Source organism: Bos mutus, chromosome 23 (genome assembly GCF_027580195.1).
Source record: "Bos mutus isolate GX-2022 chromosome 23, NWIPB_WYAK_1.1, whole genome shotgun sequence".
Classification (NCBI taxonomy): domain Eukaryota; kingdom Metazoa; phylum Chordata; class Mammalia; order Artiodactyla; family Bovidae; genus Bos; species Bos mutus.
The window spans coordinates 38578821-38599873 of NC_091639.1; the positions used below are offsets into that span (position 1 = coordinate 38578821).

A 21053-nucleotide genomic window follows, 5' to 3' on the forward strand; every position below is an offset into this window, starting at 1 on the left:
CTTTTGTAACAACTCTCTCATTCCTTTCTGAGGACAGGGGTAGTCTTTTTTATCTACCTGGAACAGTGCCCAGTAGTGACCAGAATATACACAGGTGTATAATAAGCTACTCTAAAAAGCAGCCAAGAGGAAGACAGAAGTTATGCATTTTGTGCTGCCTTGCAAGGTAAATGACTAGGAGGAAAAAAGCCCAGCATGCCACATCTTCCAGGGGCATATCCGTGAAGCTCTTGACACCCTCTTGACGTAGCTTTATTCCTGCTAGAAAGCTCAAATTCACACTTTTCTTAAACTGTGAGTATACAGATACACACACCTGATTTGAGGAGGAGAAATGTCAGAAGTGTCAAGAATTCAGAGTACATTTTCCGCAACTCCTACCTTCCCCACAACCATCCAATCGCTCATTTCCTGAGTGTCAGGAATTTCAGTGGTACATTCTGGGAACCATGACACCTGCTCACAGGCACTGGGCTACAAACAAAAGAGAGGCAAGCAAGTCAGGTAAGGCAGACCCTCAGGGCCAAGCCCCAGCTCACCAGGGCTTTCCCCAAAACAATCAAGAGGGGCTCAGAGTGAGAAGTGTCCAGGAAGCTGAGGCCAACGGCAGTGTCAGACCTAAAAACGGAGCCAGACTTCTGAAGTTCAGCTTCTAAAGGCCAGGGCCAATTCTGGTTTGAATTCTAAGAAACTTCTCCAACTTTCAAAGTTTCTTTCATTTGTTCCAGTATTATTTGATGAACACCTACTGTGGACTAAAAGCTCAGTACACAGAGGTAAAAAGACATAGTCTTTAACTCAGGTGGCCTATAGTCAGAGCAGTGGGGACAGAGAGAAGAATATAAGTCTATAAGGTAATTACATCAGGAAGACAGTGCAATAAGCCTCACTTACTGATGCCTTTTATTGCAAGACACAGTAGAAACTGGCTTCTCTAGTGCTGCTTCCTCTTAATTTTTCAGTCACTTTCCTTACCAAGCTAAAACTGTGGTTTTCATCCTAGCCACACTAAGATTATCTGTAGACCTTTTAAAAAGTACTGATGCCTGGGCCCCACCCTCAGAGTATATGATTCTGTTGGTCTCAGAGGGATTGGGTATAAGGACATTTTTTTAGAGGTCGCCAGGTGATTCTAATGTGCATCCAGAACTAAGTTCACAGGGCTGAAGAGACAACGATTATAAAACCTAAATAGGTGGCTAACCTGCATTGGCAGCTCCACATTTTCCCTCCAAGCAAGTGTGGAGAAGAGATTCAGCATTGCGAATTGAAGCAATGAGATTAAAGGTAATATTACATGCTCTGAAAGGCATAAAATGGTATCTCAATGCAAGGTCTTGAGGGCAAGCCAACTACCATCAACAGAGAAAAAGTTTAAAAGAAAAATTACTGAAAACTTTGTCAATGAATCTAGCAGTGAATCATGGCTTCTCCTCCTGGTCAAATCCAGTCCCTTTAGGTATAAAAGTTGTGAATTATAACCTGTAAAAAGAAGCTCATACACAATATGGATGCTCCTTTGGAGAGGAACAGCAGATTCAACCTCCCCCGGAAGTGTGAACATCACAGCTACCTACAAAGTGAGCTCTGTCTAAAGCTCCACACCTTACACTCCGTATTCCTGGACAGCGGTGCCACTGGAGCATTCTCCATGCGGTGACTCCAGGAGTCGGACGTTCACCTCAGGCCGCCCAGACCAACTACCTTAAAGGGGTGGGGCTTCCCTGATGCTCCGGTGGTTAAGACGCTGTGCTTCCACTGTAGGGGGCACAGGTTCAATTCCTAGTTGGGAAACTAAGATCCCACATGAGCTGGCATGGTCAAAAATAAGCAAACAATTAAATTTTAAAACAAAAACAAAAAGCAACCACAACCACACACACACACAAAGAAGTGGCCACCAACAAATAGTTGAGGCAAACTCTTAACCAAAAGATTATCTTTAAGGAAAAAAAGTGAATTATGGTAAATGGTGATTAAGTCAGTCTTGCCTCAAAAAAATTATTCATGGAATTCCCTGGTGGTCTAGTGGTTAAGACTTGGAGCTTTCATTGGCATGGCCAGGGTTTAATCCCCAGTCAGGGAACTAAGATCTCACAAGCTATGTGACAAGGCCAAAAAACCCCCTTTTTCTTCAACAGCCTGTCTCTATTAAAAACAGATTTTATGAGCCAATTTCAGATTCCAAGTTTAGCAAAGTTCTAATTCTGCCCCATTGAGAGGGTAGGGACTTTTCACTCACTTTAGATAAATGAGGACATGGAAAGTACCAAGGAATTTGGAGGTAGAAACCTACATCTAGCCCCAATTATAAATATTTGCCTATTTTGCATTGTTGAGTCTCCGTACAACTACAAGGCAACACAGCAGGACCACTCTCAGAATCCAGCAACTCCTGGTTTGTTAGCGTCTTACTCTGACACTTTATTAGGCTTTTATCATGCACAGGTTCACAGAACTTCTTTGCTGAACTGGAACACCAGGGAGACAAATAAAATATCAATTTTACAGAGTTCAGAGCAACATCTGAAGCTCAACTTACACCAACTGTATAGGCTAGGCATTTGTGTTTTATCTTCTCTAGTTTCAACTCTATAATGGTAACATTTTACCATTATTTTTAGGTACTTTTATTATACCCACTTCAAATCCTCTGTGGACTAAGGTAGGGCATAAGTAAATGAATAAAAATAAAATCTCAACATTATCTATGCCATCAAAAGGGAATCTCTTTAGATATTCAGGATTAAAACAAACTCACACCCAAGGAGATAAGCAGAATAAACCCACAAGAGAAAAGCTATTTGGCATAAACAAACACCTATTTAATATCAGGATATCATAAACCTGAGGAGGTGCAAGGACCTTGGCGGGCACCTGATCTTTTACTCACACAGTAGGAGAGTGGCCCTCATTTGGCTCACATGAATCCTTTCAGCAGAGGGCGCTCACTACCTCCTTAGGCATGTTCATCACTGGTGAAAAGCTGTATCTATTTATACAAGTTCTTTGTGAGAGACACACTCTGCCTTTCTGTATCTTCTACCCACTGGTCTTAGACCCAGTCTTATATGAAGCAACAGGAAACAAATCCATATCCCACCGTATCTCCCCCAGGCTCCTCTTTTCCATTTTGGACACCCCCATATCTTCCATGTAAGTAGTTCCAATCCCCACCAACCACCCTGATCATACTGCCTCTGGGGACTTCTGGTTTGTTAATATGGTTTCATAAAGACATAAATGGCCTTCCATCTCCTCGCTACACAGGTACCTCTGGCTCATCTCGCCAGTTCACATTCAGCTCTTGGTCAAAGCCTTGCAGTGTCAGACCCAAGCCTCGTCGACCTTTCTGATTAGAGGCCTCAACGATGTCCTTCCGACCCTGGCTGTATTTACCCAATCCTTCACCTTCCTTGAAGCCCATCTTGGCCTGAAAAAGAGAAGTAAATGGTGCATTTATATGAGCAAACAGAAGTGGAGCACTTACATAAATAAGACATTTATTCAGTCTTTCTACTGTGTCAGACACTGTATTAAATTGAGAAATACAAACGAGTAAGGCCTAAAGTTTTCCTTCTAGCCTAATAACTGCAATTTGATTGTGAGCCCCGTGGCTGTCTATTCTGGAGGTGAAAGTCTAGGGCAACCAGAAGTTGGATAAATGAGAAGGACCTCATAGCTGTAATTAAAGGCACCAAGAGTACATAATGAATCTCACTGGACATTTGCACAACTACCCTTCCAGCTAATTTGTCTGATTAAGTGAGAAGTAAATCTAGAGCAGAGCTGATAAAGAGAACATAATTTAAAATGGAACTGCTTCCAGCGGCAACTTCTAAACCTTACCCTTAACCAGTCAAATGGCCTTACTAGGGAAGGACAATGAGGGCTTGTAGGAGCCCACTTAATCAAGAGATTAATTGAAAAATCACTTCATGTAAAACTGAGGTACGGAAGGTACTGTAAGACTGGACAGAAACATCTTTTTAAATGTCACAACTAACTAAAAAGCTTACACTAACCTCTAGAGTCCTGGGCCCAGTTACATATCCCTAAAACCAGAGACCCCAAACCCACATACCTTTGTCTAATAAAAGAACTCCAACCCTAAAGACCTGTTTCCTCTAGAGGCCTGTATTTCCTGTGGAAGGGGCACTGCAGGCTCAGCAGCTGGATGAAATTCCTACAGTAGCCACAAACCTTTCCCCAGGTCGGAGTCTGAGTCACCAACCCTCCCATCTCCCACTTTCCCGAAGTTTTTGGCCCCCAAATCAGAATCCTGACTACGACTTCAGAAGTGGCAGTTCTCATTCTCAAATGACTCCAACAGAAAATGGAGACGTCAACTATATTTGTGAAGCTAGACAGAAGACAAACTTGGATTTCCCTGACCTTTGCACATATACTGAAGTCTGGTAAGAGAAGTATGCAAGTCTTTTCTGCCACCTTCCTCCTGTGGTATATCAACAGGGTACCAAAGCTGGAAAGGAAAACTGGGCCCTCCTTTGGAAGTTAACACAGAAGACAGCTCTACTCCCATTTAGGAACCTGGGAGTGAGCAGGATTTTAGTCTTTTTTTTTTTTTTTAAGATCACTCACTAGAGCAAAAATTTCAGCATGAAGCCCCCTTATCCACCAACACACATCTGTGTGCTCACATCTGCTCATAAGAACTCACTACTAAGGAGACCAAAGGCTGCCCCAGCTCTGGACAGGAGAAGCAGGCCTGAACAGCCGCTTCCCAGGGATGATTCAATGTGATACATGTATCAGGAAGGGGTCACGCCCTCTCTACTGAACTACAGCAGCTGGGAAGCAGAGGGAAAACTTACGCCCTCGCTTTGCTGCTTCTCCTACCAACAGTTTCCCTCCTCTCATTCTGCTGGTAGAGCTTTAGAAACCCAACCCAAGTGCTGACATACCATGAGCTTCTGGGACACACTGTTATACATGGAGTAGCGGGAGGAAGTTCCCTCCACAAGAGAGTCTGCTTTGAATGCATCGTCGAAAGAGTCCGAGCTGCGTTGCTTCCCCTCAGTCTCGCTGTCAGACCCACTAAGGCTGGTGGCAGATGCTAGAAAAGAAAAAAAGAAAATGTTTTAGTGTGTTTATGGCACAATATAGCCTCTAAAAGTTCAAGTTTCATTTATACAACTAGTGTTCGGTATATGCATTGCACACACACAGTTCATTAAGTGACCCAGGTCAAATGTATTCTCTCCCTCGTCTAAACTGTGTAATCTTGGGCAAGGCCACTGAAGGCTCCTAAGGGTATCTGACACACAATGGGAGTTCAAAATCCAGTTTTCCTTTCCCATCTCTTACAAAACTGGGATGATACCTTCCTCATAGAGTTGTTTGAAGATTAAGTGAAAAAATATATTTGGGAGTGCAGTGTCAAATAAAAAATTTATTAACAATATGATTATTATTTCTGCTGCTATTTATTAGTTGAACATCCCTTTCTAAACACTGATACCTGTTTTCATTTTCAACAATTCTATCATGGGGACTACTAGTTTGCGATTGTCTAACCTAGCTTTCTGTTTTCATGGCCCTTCAAACTTGTGGCTGAGAGGGGGGTGTCTACAGCACAGCCTCAAAGAGCTGGCTCACAGACTCAAAGTGGGTGAAGAGAAAGGAAGAAGTGAAGGGGGAGGTGGGGACAGGAAAGGAAGAGGAGGAGGAGAGAGAAGACCGGGGTCCAAGCAGCTGAACTGAGGCGGGGAGTAGAGGAGCTGCAACTAAAGACTCCAGGAGGGAGCTGCCGGCCTGGGGGAGTCAAGCCATTAGCTCATTTGTTAGCAATTTTGTTGCCAAAAGACTCCAAATAAGACCCACCTCAGCAGCTACTAGAAGTGGTGGGTTACTTGTCTCCCGGCCAAAGGTGGGATAAGCCACAGTCTAGATAATCACTATAACTGCATCTTTCCTTCTCTTTGATAGATATGTGAATCTCTTAGATTTTAAGGAATTCCCTGGCAATCTAGTAGTTAGGACTCAGTGCTTTCATTGCCAGGTCCTTTAGATCCCTGGTCAGGGAACTAAGATCCAGCAAGCTGCATGGCATGGCCAAAAAAAAAGAATAAGATATCCCAACCCAATACAGTTTTATTCAAGTCGTTTCTTAGGCAAACCCACGCAAATTTGGAAATAAATTCTATCTCAAAGATCAGTTAAACAGGGGGCTTCTTTGGTGGTCCAGTGGTTAAGACTCCATGCTTCCACTGCAGGGGGCGGGGGTTCGATCCCTGATCAAGGAATGCAGATCTTCCATGGTGCACAGAGTGAGCAAAGAAAAAAAAATCTGGTAAAACAATTTCTGCATATTACCACTGAAAATGGTATAAACCACAAGCCAGGAGGAATGCAGAACAGGAAATTACAGTGGCAGTGTTCAACCTGATCCCAAGGTTAAAGAAGCTGTACAGTGCTCAGGAGTACACAAACCTCATTAATAGGCAACTGTGCTTGTTCTTTGGTGGAATAGTAGTTAAAACTCCCTCTGCCAATGCAGGGTCACAGGTTCAATTTCTGATCTGGGAAAATTCCACATGGTGCCGGAAAACTAAGCCCCTTCATCCCAGAGCCTGTGCTCTGCAACGAGAGAAGCCACTGCAGGGAAAAGCCCTTGCACTGCAAGGAAGAGTAGCTCCTACACGTCACAACTAGAGAAAACCTGCAAGCAGCAACGAAGATCCAGTGCAGCTCACAATAAAAATTTTTTAAAAGAATGAAGTTTTTTAGTTTCTTCAATTTATGAATATTATTCTTGCAAACATCTGGTAGTTATTAGGATATAAATGCTTGCTATTTAGACCTAAATACTAACAAACCTGTTAGGTATTTCTTTTGTTATTTTAAAGGCATAGTGAAAAAAGTTAAGGCAACACTAAGAGTGTCAAGAACCAAGAAAACTTGGGAACCTCCACTCCATGTATTGAAATGATGAGACCACCAAGAAACACTGTCAACTGGATAACAGAAGACTGAGACCATATCCATGAGCATGGCATCCTAACTTTAATGTTCTCAAAAAGGACAATAAGAATAAAATAGAATAAAATTTTTATTTCTTGTAATTACAAAAAGAGCTTTTGGAAGGCAAGATATACAAGACCAATAAAAGTGATTAGCCATACATGTGCGGTTGAGGCAGAGAGAAGAATACCAAAACGATTCCTTGGAACAAGTGGAAAAAGTGAAGCCTGATTTCTATTTTTATATCACTAGAGTTTATAGTGGCTATCTTTTTATATTTCTTGATTTATGAACCATGTGAATATATTAGCTATCAAAATTTTAAATAAATGTTAAAAAAAAAAACCCTAACTTAGCAACATAGCACAATTCTTTTAAGAAAGAAAGGAGGTCCTTGAGAAGAGACGTTGACTCAAAGTTTGGCTGCTTGTGGGAAGCATTTGAGGAAAGGCACAAAAGACAGCCATTTAAAAAAAATTCTCTATACACTCAAAATGGGCTTTATACAGATATTCATAACTTGAGGATTACATTCTAATTCTAAAGCCTGTCTGCACTGATCCATCCATCTCCTTGTGAGAACACGGATTCGCAAAGGGTTGACATTCAGAGAAGAGCAAAGTCTTCCCTAGCACAAAGGCCTGACTTTCCCTTCCACAGAGCTCCAACAGCACCAGTATTCACACCATTAGCACAGCATTCATCACACTGCCTGAGAGACAGTTGCCACATGCCACCCCACTGGACACAGTCACTCCTAGGGAGCAAAGACTGTGCCACAATTAACCTTCTATCTCTAACACTTGAACTGAGGCTTTGCATTAAAACAAATAAACTAGGTACTCACTGTAGTGAATTTAAAGAACTGGCACCCAGTTGTCATCTCTGCTAAGCATCTAGTGAGTGTACAACTCCTTAGGACATTCCCTCTTACAATACCTCAAACATGTGGTGTAAGACATCCAGCCCCCAGAAATACAGGGAAGGATACATGTCATTACATATTAGGTTGGGGCAAAAGTGATAATGGTATTGGATTGTGAATTTTAAAACCATTATTAACTAGGCTCAGTTCAGTTCAGTCGCTCAGTCGTGTCCAACTCTTTGTGACCCCATGAATCGCAGCACACCAGGCCTCCCTGTCCATCACCAACTCCTGGAGTTCACCCAGACTCACGTCCATCGAGTCAGTGATGCCATCCAGCCATCTCATCCTCTGTCGTCCCCTTCTCCTCCTGCCCCCAATCCCTCCCAGCGTCAGAGTCTTTTCCAATGAGTCAACTCTTTGCATGAGGTGGCCAAAGTACTGGAGTTTCAGCTTCAGCATCATTCCTTCCAAAGAAATCCCAGGGCTGATCTCCTTCGGAATGGACTGGATGGATCTCCTTGCAGTCCAAGGGACTCTCAAGAGTTCAACACCACAGTTCAACACCACAGTTCAAAAGCATCAATTCTTCAGCGCTCAGCTTTCTTCACAGTCCAACTCTCACATCCATATGTGACCACAGGAAAAACCATAGCCTTGACTAGATGAACCTTTGTTGGCAAAGTAATGTGTCTGCTTTTGAATATGCTATATAGGTTGGTCATAACTTTCCTTCCAAGGAGTAAGCGTCTTTTAATTTCATGGCTGCAGTCACCATCTGCAGACACATCTTTATTCATCAAAATACGAACCATTACAATCAACACATTTTTGCCAATAAGAAGTAAGTTGGTTTATTCCTGTAGCATAAAAATCCATGTTTGGGGTTCAACAAACTCTTGCAAAGCATTTTCTGCCTCCCACTGGTTGTGGAAGCATTTTCCCTGCAAAAAGTCATTGAGATGCTTGAAGAAGGGGTATGGTGGATGAGGCAAAACTTGGTAGCCCAATGTGTTCAACTTTTGAATCGTTGGTTGTGTGACATATGGTCAGGTGTTGTCATGGAGAAGCACTGGGCCCCTTCTGTTGACCAACACTGATTGCAAGCGTTGCAGTTTTCAGTGCATTTCATCGATTTGCTGAGCATACTTCTCAGATATAATGGTTTCACTGGGATTCAGAAAGCTGTAGTAGATCAGATGGGCAGCAGACCACTTAACAGTGACTATGAGATTTTTTTGGATGCAGTTTGGCTTTGGGAAGTGCTTTAGAGCTTCTCAGTCCAACCACTGAGTTGGTTATCGCTGTCATATAAAATCCATTTTTCATCATACATCACAATCTGATCAAGAAATGGTTCATTGCTGTTGCATAGAATAAGAGAAGATGACACTTCAAAATGACAATTTTTTTGATTTGCTGTCAGCTCATGAGGCACTCACTCACCGAGCTTTTGTACCTTTCCAATTTGCTTCAAATACCAAATGACCATAGAATGGTGGACGCTAGGTTCTTTGACAACTTGTGTAGTTGTAAGAGGATCAGCGTTGATGACTGTTCTCAGATGTCATTATCAATTTTCAATGGCCAGCCACTATGATCCTCATCTTCAAAGCTCGTCTCCTTTGCACAACTTCTTGAACTACCACTGCACTGTACGTTCACTAGCAGTTTCTAGGCCAAATGAGTTGTTGATGTTGCAAATTGGCGCCACTGCTTTATGACTTCAAGCTCAAGAAAATGGCTCAAATTTGCTTTTCATCTAACATCATTTCCATAGTCCAAAAAGTAAAGATAAACAGAAAGTAAAAAGACATTAGCAGGAAAAAAAAAACAAAAAAAGGCGAGAAATGTGCATTAAAATGACGTATAATATCACATTCATTAAGAATGTATTCCAGTATCAAATGGCAAATTTCAACAATACAAAAACTGCAATTACGTTTGCACCAATCTAGTATTTGTCCAAATACACAGAGTGTGCAACATCAAGAGTGAACCGTAATGTTGTATCAGCATAGGTTCATCAATTTTAACAAATACAGCACTCCAGAGACAGATGTTGCTAATGGAGGAGGCTGTACACACAGGGGCAGGGGTGTAGGAGGTCCCTTTCTACTTTCAATTTTGTTGTGAAACAAACGCTCTAAAAAAAATAAAATGAAGTCTTAAAAATTTTTTTAAGGTTCAACAAACAATTTAAGCATGAAGATGGAAGATCTATATCCTAACAGAGAACTGTGTCCCCTTGGACTACTCTTTAGCACCCTGTACCAAGGCCAAAAAAGGACACCTTATACTGTTTAATACATCAGGCAACAACTTTGGTTCAGGACCTGTTTTTATAAACGGTCCATGTTGTATACAATGGAGTACTATCCAAAAGTATCAGTCCTACTCCCAGAGAGCTTAAAAATCCAACAGCTAAGATAAATATGCGTTTTTCAGTATATATGACGTTCTGCAAAAGAAAAACAGGTCAGCATGTGTGAAAAAATCAGAATAAACTTAAAACCAAAATTCTGGCTTCTGAGGAGGAATGTTGGCTGAGACAATCCCTGAATGAGAGGCACCAAATTGGCCTTCATCCTCTTAAGGTGACCCTCCAATTCCCTCAACAAGGAGCCGATGTGCTTACATGGGCCAATGTGGCACACATCACAGAGTGCTACTCAGAAGGACAGACCCAGAACGTTAACAATGAGTAACCATGGAAACTGAGAGGTATGGTGATATTTATTTTCTGTCTTGCCTTTCCTGCATTTTCTGTGTGAGAAATAAGAATATATTAGTTTCAAAATTAGGGTTTAAGAAAGAAAAAAAAACGATAAAGAAATAAAGTCTCATTCAATAAGCCTTGTGCAGAATTTGTTTCCAGAGTAATCTTCAGAGGACAGCAGATATGAGGGAAAAGACCTGAGTAGCTCAAGACTAAGCCTGGGCCTCTCATCGCCCATGCAGAGGAGAGATGTGCGCTCAACAGAGCTCCCACGCGCTGAAGAGCTGTGCTTCCCAAGGTGCAGCGTCTTTCTCCTCAGTTGCTCCTGACTCTAACCTGTACTGCTCAGTAGGGGGCAGCTCCTGGGCACAGCCCTAAAGTTTCTCAGGGAAGCCCAGGGATCCTGCCACCGGACTAGCCTAGAACTTAGCATGTTACATCAGTTGTTATTTCTTTCACCAGCTATCTGGAGACTCACACATCTGTCTATACAAAGGTTAGGAAAGCTTGGTATCCTTCTCACAGGACAATGTGCCCTTGATCCAGCTCTAGGGAGCTGCCAGGCTGTTAGGTTTGCTTAAGGATCCATCAGTGGGCACCCATCAAAAATATGATTACCATTCCTGGGCATGTAGGGTTGCTGCCACCATCAGATCCCAGAGAGAGAGAGATCTTTTGTTTTGTCTTCGTAACATTTTTGGACCAAAATGACAGAGAGAACCAAATGTGGGTGCGAGGCTCACTGGGCAAATCCTTGGTGGCTCAGGTGCAATACTCCTGGACTGGACTCTTGCACAAAGATCTTTCCACTCCATTCCTCTTTCCAAGGTGTCACCGAGAGTACAGCTGTCCCGCCCAGGGTCTGAGAATGAGGCTGACGGGAGCTAAAATATCCGACTAGGCTTTTCTTTGTGAGATGGAGAAGTGTGCTGGATTAGCACATAAGCCTTATTTCTCCATTTCATGTGCTATTTAAAGCCTGTTCTTAGCCTGACACCATTGAAGCCAAGTGCCCTGGAACAGTCTTGATGGCCACAGACTGCCACGGCCACTCTTTTCAGATGAAAAGAAGACACCTGTCTCTGCTGCAGCAAGAGCTAAAGAGGAAGTTTAGCCTCCCAAGACTGATAAGAATTAGCAAATATCGAGCAGACAATCTTATAATGAGGATATAAATTAACAGGAGTAATAAGGTTGGTCTATTAAAATCATGAGTTTCATTAAGAACTTGCCAAAGCTGGGTGGCATTCCCATTTACACCCCAGGAGCTTCCCTTCTAAAACCTACCGGAGAGCCCAGCTACTGACAGAATTGTTCACAATAGAACAGTAGGTCAAACACATCAGGATTAAAAACGAGAGTGACCACACACAAGGCGGGGCAGTGCTGACCACGAACGGCCACGGCGAGCAGCACACAGATGCAGAATAAACTACAAGATGCAATAAACACCACATCCTGCCCAACCACTGCTGCGGAGCACACTCATTCCTGTTTAGAGACTCAATTTCTCCTTCATGCCGGACAAATGGTAACTCGTTAGAGCAATTTAAACAGATACCGATAAAGGAAGTTTTTGATTAAGGTCATGAATCTGGGCTGACAGGAAAACGATGGTGTTTCAGGGAAAAGAGCCTATTTAGGGAAGAATTAAAACCTGGTGGAGAGAAGGCACTTTCGGCTGAAGGAGCCCGGCAACTTCCAGAGCAACACGCTGTGGGAGGGCTGGGAGCCCACACGGGATGTGCAGCTGAGGAGAAAAGGAAATCGTCTCGGGGTCTAGACCAACCTATCCTGTGACAAACAACCAAAAAGAACAAAATGACTGCCATCTGCCGCTCCTTGCTTAATTTCCAAGAGTATATTTAGGCTTGAAAATGCCTTCAAACTCCTCTTAAAATACTCAAAAGAACACACGATGACCCAGTGGCCATGACAACATCCCTTTTCTTCTTTAGTCTGGTCAGATGTCAGTCTCAGACTGGCAATGCAGCTACCCTGTCAATAATGCAAAATAAACAAACTGATTAAACTAAATAGACCTATTAATGAGTCACCACATTGATCTAGCAAAGGAAGCACAAACAAGGCCCAGACAGACAGACACAGCAACTACTCATGTTTTGTTTTTCTATCTGCACTCCCTAAAGAGCATTTTTCAATCATCTATTCAACAGTGTGTCCAGGTAGCAGTGGCTGGAGAGGAAACACATCTGCTTTAATGCAGTGTGCTGAGCAGCAAAGTCACACAGAGCTCTCAGCAGATATGCAGTTTCTGGGGAGACAGAAAACTACCGGAGCACACTGTCTAGGGGATGCCTGAGAGAAGTCACCACAGAAGGAGATGACAGAGACGCAAGGCACTTAATGAAATGATCCTCTGCAGACTGGAGGAGGGGTGGCACAATCAAAGAGGTGAAGCATTTTAAGGCTCTTAGAAAAGATACCCCTGTTGCCTTCCATCAGTTCTATTCAGTAAATATTTTAGTTCAGTTCAGTCGCTCAGTCATGTCCGACTCTTTGTGACCCCATGAACTGCAGCACGCCAGGCCTCCCTGTCCATCACCAACTCCCGGAGTTTACTCAAATTCATGTCCATTGAGTCGGTGATGCCATCCAACCATCTCATCCTCTGTCGTCCCCACTTACTGTGCCATTTATTCCATGCCAGGCATGGGGCTTCAGGGGGAGGGGCACAGACAGCAGTCTTGCTGATGAAGACACCAGACCCTCATCCTCAGAGCCTTCTGTGGAGCAGCTGCTGCTGCTGCTAAGTCCCTTCAGTCGTGTCCGACTCTGTGCGACCCCATAGATGGCAGCCCACCAGGCTCCCCCGTCCCTGGGATTCTTCAGGCAAGAACACTGGAGTGGGTTGCCATTTCCTCCTCCAATGCATGAAAGTGAAAAGTGAAAGTGAAGTCGCTCAGTCGTGTCTGACTCTTAGCGACCGCATGGACTGCAGCCCACCAGGCTCCTCCGTCCACCGGATTCTCCAGGCAAGAGTACTGGAGTGGGTGCCATTGCCTTCTCCCTCTGTGGAGCTGCCCCTCCCTAAAACTAGCTGACCCGGGAAGTTAACAGTGTTTGCCTCTGCTTCATTTTTCTGCCAGTCAAAGGGACCAAACAGCCTATTGCCAGACATATACAATGTACTGGCCACCTCTAGATTTCCATTCTGTACACACAACAGGAACAGTCAAACCTGACTGAGTCATATGGTACTACTTCTGAAAAGGTTAAAGCCATTTGCCAGAATTAAGGGGAGTTTGTGGGAGAATGGGAGGGAGGGGGGATAATCTCCACAGTTACATTTTTAAAAGCTTGAAATTTAAATTAGACTGGTTCCCTTGAAAGAGTCTTAAGTATACACCTTTATCTCCTGGGAGATAAAGAGACATTTGAGAGCAAATGTCCCTTGAGATTCACTTAGGACCAGATATCTCCACCACCTAAGTATTCCCCTAGGCACACACTCCCCTTCTCCCTTGCAGGCCATTTCTCCTGCTCAAGACTGAAGATTCTACCTTCAAGTTGCTCAAATCCCAGGTGATAAGCAAAATTCCCTTCCTCAACACTTGCCAGAACCGACTCACCCAATATATTTTTGCCTTCCCAAATTAGCAACCTCAATGACATAAACCCTTTCCCACCCACCCTAAAATCCATTGTGACAACTTTAAAGCCGCACCTATCCCCACACAGAAGGTTATAAGAAGAGTCTCTTATCTAGCGGGGATCATGGCCACACCAAATGCTTCATTAGCTGTCTGCAAGGTCTGTCAAGTTCCTCCCTTCTGGACCAGCAATTCAGTACACCTGATGAGTTACCGCCCTTCAATTAGCCAGCCTCTTGAGAATAAACTGTATTTTTTTCTATCACCCTCAAGGGAATGCTTTACACTATTTCAGTCACCAATCAGTCACCAAATTTCATTCCAATTTACCACTGATCCAGCACAGGATACAAAATGCAAGACTGCTGGGGGTATTGGGTGTCCAAAACGTCATATCCACCCAGCACTGGGAACATGGCATTTGGAAACAGGGTCTCTGCAGATGTAATCAAATTAAGATGAGGTCATACTGGATTAGGGTGGGCCCTCATCCAATGACTGCTATCCCTCCTAAGAAAAGGGAAATTTGAACACAGACACACACAGAGGCAAAGACTGGAGTTACGCTGCTGCAAGAACACCAGGAATCGCCAGCAACTAGCAGAAATGAAGACAGGCAGGGCAGGATTCTTTCTTAAAGCCTTGGGAGGCAGCATGGCCCTGCCGTAACCTTCGTTTTACACTTCTAGCTTCCAGAAGTCTGGAGAATATATTTCTGTTGTTTTAAGCTACGTACTTCACGGTACTGTTAGGAAATTAATACAGCTGGCAATTCAAGGAAAATGCAAACAGAGCTACTTCTAATTGTTTGGTATTTCAGGCAAGCTCCAAGACAGAAAGCTCCACAGAAAGCACCTGTGGAAACTGTGAACATCTGTCACCCTAGAAAATAAGCAAAGTAAAATGCTAGGTTCAACCAGATCAGTGAAATCCTTAAAGCTTAATGCAAACAGCGAACACAGGGATGCTCCAATTCCTTCGGGTGTTTCTGACCATAACTGCCAAGGGAACTGAGAAAACAGAATGCAAAAACCTGAGGGAAATTAAGCCAGATCACCACAGCAAAGAGTCCAGCCCTGTGAAAGAGCCCCAGGATCACTAACAGCTGAGAGCAAGGGGCACTCAAGGCTCACCACTATGTCTACCTGGCTGAAGGCAGCAAAGAGTGCCACTCACTGGAGGACCACAACAGAACCAAGGCACGCCTGTAGAAAGGCCAGCATTTTAGTTATAACACATTCCCAACCTCCAACAGGAGAATGGCAAAAGAGAAAGTCTACAGCCGATACATCTCGGTAGAATTTGCGAATTTTCCTCATGGGGCAGTGGGCTGTATTCTGCCCAACTGAGGCATCAGGGATTCAAGCAGCCAGATGGTCAGTGGTCTCTGACCAGAGGCAGGCTTACCTTTTGCTGCATGATTGACAGAGGAAGGAGGCTCATCATCAGATGTGGAGCTGAGGCTCAGGGCAAGCTCAGCAACTCTTTTCTTCTGTTTCTTGAGAGGGGCAGTGCATTCTGAATCATTTCTCCTCTTCATTGTTACTGCAACCATAAATCCAGATAGTCAGCTGCCCTGGTCAGAGACACTAGGATCACAGCAGGGAATTCCAGAGAGTAAACCATTAATGGGATGAAAGCTGGCAACTCCAAACAGCTCCCAGTGCCAGTGCTTGAACAGCTTCTTCCTCAGAATGATACCCAGGAAGGCTAGCCAAGCTCTGGTTTTCAATAAGAGCTGTCAGTTTGACTGGAAAATGTGGTGCTCACCGACCCAGAGGTCTCTGGGCCACTGGTGTCAAATACTAAAAAGTCATGGATCAACTCCACAAGCCACAAGGGAAAAAAAGGCCTTAGGTACTTGCTAGTCTATAGTTTTGATGCAACAAGGGACACGTGTGATGATAAGGTACACTAGAAATTAATCATGAAACCTAATGAATATCAACAAATATTTTCAAGGTGAAAAGACTACACCAGAAAGGCTACTCCATCGCATTATTTCACCAGGAAAATTAAGAGATTACACAGTATGATACAAAAACTGGTTTTTGGTTTACTTCAGGATGTTTGAAAACATGGGGGGATTGGGAAAGCTTTTAAATGGAGTAAGGAATGGAAGCAGTGGTTGACTTGACTGAAAAAATGGAAGAGTGGGAAAGTCAGCAGGGCCAGACATCGTATCACAGGGCTCAGGCACAAAGCAGAAATTTGAAGAGCAAGAACCCGCCTCCAGAAAAAGAGAATGGAAGGAGGCGAGGCACGGTGTCACCATCATCCATGCCCATGGGTAAGCATGAGAGGCAAACATGAGGCGGGGAAATGAGATGGAATGAAGTGATAATGAGATTCCTGAAATCATTCCTCAAGGAGTGATTAAATTGAAAAACAAGAGTAGGTGAAAACACAGTGGCTATAAGAGGACTCAGAAAAGAGAAAGTACTCAAAAATAAGAGCAAACACTTGGGTGCTCAGCTGGCCTGCAACTGCTTGGGGAAGGGGAGCTGCAGGGACACAAGAGCAGGCGAACAGCATGGGTCAGGGCAGCAGTGCTGAAATCCAAAGATATCACTGATCCCTCATGATTCAAACATGAATCACGTGTCACTTCTCTCTAGCTCAAGGATGAGCCAGCCAACCCCACACACAATCTCCTCCTTTCTAAGGCGGCAGCCTCTTAACTAGGCACAGGCAGGAGCTATCCTAAGAAGGAAGAACAGGAGAAGCTGAACAAACAGAAAACAAAACCAGGCTGAGCTACATTTAACTTTAAAGTACGGTCTTAAAAATCCGCCCCCTCCCCGCCCCCGCAACCACCACCACCTCCAAGGCCCATAACCTAAGCAAAAAGGGCCCTCTGATTCCTAGCACGTCTGGGGGAGGCTGGAAGCACAGGAAACTCAAGAACTGTGTGAGATGGATGCAGGAAAAGGAGTGGAAATAGTGTGCGAAAGGCAGGAGATGCTGGTGCTCCGCCCCTACACATCCTAGATCTGGACCTTCCAAACCACCTCATCCAACCCTCTTTTCCTTTGCCACTGCAAGGAACTGAGGCCCGAGAGGGGAAGGCCGCGCAGCCAACCGACCACAGCTCAAGTGACCTACACATCCAAAAGAATGTGCCCTGGCAGGGAACTCTTCGACTCGCTGCTCTCCCAGGGAAGGGGTTCAGATCCCCTCTCCATCTCCCCAGGCCTGGGTTTCGCACCGCCACAAGAAGCAAGAGATGAGCTCGCGTCCCTCCCGGCCAGCCTTCTCATTTGTAGACAACGTGAGTGTGTGAAGAATATGTGCGCAGAGACGTGTGTCAGCAGCGGCTGGTGGACTGGAGACAGGGCGCGGGGGAAGAGATGGGGGATATAAGGGAGGAGGGGAGAGAGAAGGGGCGGCAGGGGTCACGACCGCCAGCGCGGGGGCCGAGGCGGCGGCGGCGGACGTGAGGATGCTGAGCCCCGCGTGCCCGCCCGCTCGCCGCCCCCCCACCCGGGGCCGCGCGTCGGCACTCACGCTGAGGGAAGAGGGCGACCTGCCAAGGAGCGGAGAGGGGGGGCGGTCAGGCCGCCGATGCCGCCGCCACCAGGCCTGGCCCAGCCGCTGCCAGAGCCGCCGCCTCCTCCCTCAGTTTCGCTTCCCCACTAGCCCGCCCCGGTCCGCGGGCCGCCTAGTCGCGCTCGGGTCCCGCCCTGCGGGCTGCGCAGCCTGATGACGTCAGGGCAGCCGGCTTCCCCCACCCCTCGCGGGCCCTGGCCCCGGGGAAGACCTGCTCGGCTTCGGGGCCGCCTCAGCCCCACCCTGCCCCGGGCCTGTCCAGGGCGCCTGCGCAGAAGACCCGACGCGGAAGGACTATAAAATCGAGAGCAACCAGGTCTCTTGTTTTCTGGCACTAGAGGACGAGAAACAAACGTGGAAAACAGAAAAGGCAAAGTGGCATCACATCAACTCCTCTCTCAATCAATTGTTTTAATTTTACAGATTAAGAACAAGTTTAGAGAGGTAAAAGATAAAATGGTTTGAAGGCACATACACCCAACCTTGTTGTTCACTGCTGTTATCTCCAACATAGAGAAACAGTGCAACCTCTACATATACTGAAGTAAAATCTGGAAGAAAGAAGGAGAGCTGTCTATGGCCTCTTACCGTATGGACACATAGGGCTTCCCTTGCCAACTCCTCTTCTGATCTTCAGACCAATGGGGCCAGAAGTTTGCTGAGCGTCCTCGGTGTCACCTTGTTCCTGGAGTCCAAGCTTGTTCTGCTCTCCCGGGACAGGCCAATGACTGGAGACCAGGGCTTGAGGCAAGGAATACAACTTCATTCTGAGAGCTGATTGACTGAGAAGCTGACAGACTATATCTCAAAATAACTATCTTGCCAGGTTTTTTTAATAGATCAGCTATGGGGGGGATGTGAGGAAAACAAAGTAAAAAGGCCATTGATCTTGCAAAGATCTCCTAGAATAGAGAGTCTCAGGCAGGGGATGTGTTAATTTCTCACATCTTGCCATCTACAGGTGGACAGGGCTCTGAACAAAGGCGCTTTAACAGTCAGGCAGAGGAGCAGGATTCTCTGAGGCAGGGCTTACAAGTGATTATAATAACAAAAGCAATGAAAAGCAAGTCTAAGAAACACCTCCAACATGGAGTCAGAATGGGCCTGCAACAACTTCACACCCATAAACTCAAGTCTGACCTTCAGTTCAGTTCAGTTGCTCAGTCGTGTCCGACTTCGCGACCCCATGAATCGCAGCACGCCAGGCCTCCCTGTCCATCACCAACTCCCGGAGTTCACCCAGACTCACGTCCATCGAGTCAGTGATGCCATCCAGCCATCTCATCCTCTGTCGTCCCCTTCTCCTCCTGCCCCCAATCCCTCCCACCATCAGAGTCTTTTCCAATGAGTCAACTCTTCGCATCAGGTGGCCAAAGTACTGGAGTTTCAGCTTCAGCATCATTCCTTCCAAAGAAATCCCAGGGCTGATCTCCTTCAGAATGGACTGGTTGGATCTCCTTGCAGTCCAAGGGACTCTCAAGAGTCTTCTCCAACACCACAGTTCAAAAGCATCAGTTCTTTGGCGCTCAACCTTCTTCACAGTCCAACTCTCACATCCATACATGACCACAGGAAAAACCATAGCCTTGACTAGACGGACCTTTGTTGGCAAAGTAATGTGTCTGCTTTTGAATATGCTATCTAGGTTGGTCATAACTTTCCTTCCAAGGAGTAATTCTTTTAATTTCATGGCTGCAGTCACCATCTGCAGTGATTTTGGAGCCCCAAAAAAATAAAGTCTGACACTGTTTCCACTCTTTCCCCATCTATTTCCCAGGAAGTGATGGGACCGGATGCCATGATCTTCGTTTTCTGAATGTTGAGCTTTAAGCCAACTTTTTCACTCTCCACTTTCACTTTCATCAAGAGGCTTTTGAGTTCCTCTTCACTTTCTGCCATAAGGGTGGTGTCATCTGCATATCTGAGGTTATTGATATTTCTCCCAGCAATCTTGATTCCAGCTTGTGTTTCTTCCAGCCCAGCGTTTCTCATGATGTACTCTGCATAGAAGTTAAATAAGCAGGGTGACAATATACAGCCTTGACGTACTCCTTTTCTTATTTGGAACCAGTCTGTTGTTCCATGTCCAGTTCTAACTGTTGCTTCCTGACCTGCATACAGATTTCTCAAGAGGCAGGTCAGGTGGTCTGGTATTCCCATCTCTTTCAGAATTTTCCACAGTTTATTGTGATCCACACAGTCAAAGGCTTTGTCATAGTCAGTAAAGCAGAAATAGATGTTTTTCTGGAACTCTCTTGCTGTTTCCATGATCCAGTGGATATTGGCAATTTGATCTCTGGTTCCTCTGCCTTTTCTAAAACCAGCTTGAACATCAGGAAGTTCACGGTTCACGTATTGCTGAAGCCTGGCTTGGAGAATTTTGAGCATTACTTTACTAGCATGTGTTCTCCCATAAGCCTGCTCTTTTTCCAGTGAATGGCACTGAGGTAGGAGATGGATGGGCCCCTCGGCTGGACAGCTGGTGTTTTTCAACTGGAGTAAAATTGAAGTTTTGCTTTCCCCAGACACTCCAAGGACAGAAGCTGAGCTGTGCTGAAATAAGGAGATAAAATGACCTCTCCTGAAATCAAGGAAGACTTCCCTGTCTGCACATGGGCAGTAAGGCTCCTTAGGGGTCAAAAAGGGAGGGGGCGCCACCCCATAGTAAGTGTGGGCAAACCCCCTACAGGTTTCTGTGGTGGAATCCATATTAGCAAAAAGTTGTGCACGCATGTTGGGGAGGGTTCTAGAACAGGTCAAGTGTGGGAAAAGAAATGAGATAACGGACCAAAGATTTAAAAAAAAAAATGGGAAAGGACTTCCCTGGTGGTCCAGTTGGCTAAGACTCCATGCTCCCAATGCAAGAGGCCTGAGTTGCATTTCTGGTCAGGGAACTAGGTCCCACAAGCCGCAACTAAGACTTCACAAACTGCAACGAAAACTCCTGCGTGATGCAGTGAAGACCAAAGATCTGCATGCCGCAACTAAGACCTGGTGCACCCAAATAAATAAAAATGAAATTAAATATTTTTTAAAAGATTTATTTTTGCAAATGGAATGAAACCTTCAACAATTTTTTGAATCAAGGCAAGAATAATGCTTTTTCAAGGAATACTAGAATTCTTCCAGTATGTTTGAGTTAAAACTTCAATTGTAGTTTTTTGTTCTAAGATGAATGAATTCATCTTTGGTTAGATCAACATCTTAATCTCTTTGATTCAGTTTATTTAAGAAAGAAATGGACTGCATATCTGTGGTTCGACTTAGAAGCCATAAGATAGAAATAACTTTTGAAAGACTTCTAAAGTGTTCTAGAAATTTG

The 21053-nt window shown here is 44.8% G+C and overlaps 1 protein-coding gene across 1 annotated transcript in view; it reads right to left on the reverse strand.

The window, feature by feature from the left end:
- CMTR1 (cap methyltransferase 1) overlaps nt 1-17871 on the reverse strand; it is a 53595-nt gene extending 35724 nt beyond the window's left edge. Inside the window, exons 1-5 of the mRNA XM_070361357.1 lie at nt 17690-17871; nt 15590-15727; nt 4926-5077; nt 3275-3433; nt 382-474 (exon numbers count right to left, since the gene is read on the reverse strand). Coding sequence (XP_070217458.1) covers nt 382-474; nt 3275-3433; nt 4926-5077; nt 15590-15722 — 537 coding nt within the window. The 5' untranslated portion in view covers nt 15723-15727; nt 17690-17871. The remainder of the gene's footprint in view (nt 1-381; nt 475-3274; nt 3434-4925; nt 5078-15589; nt 15728-17689) is intronic.
- Between the last annotated feature and the right edge of the window lie 3182 nt (nt 17872-21053).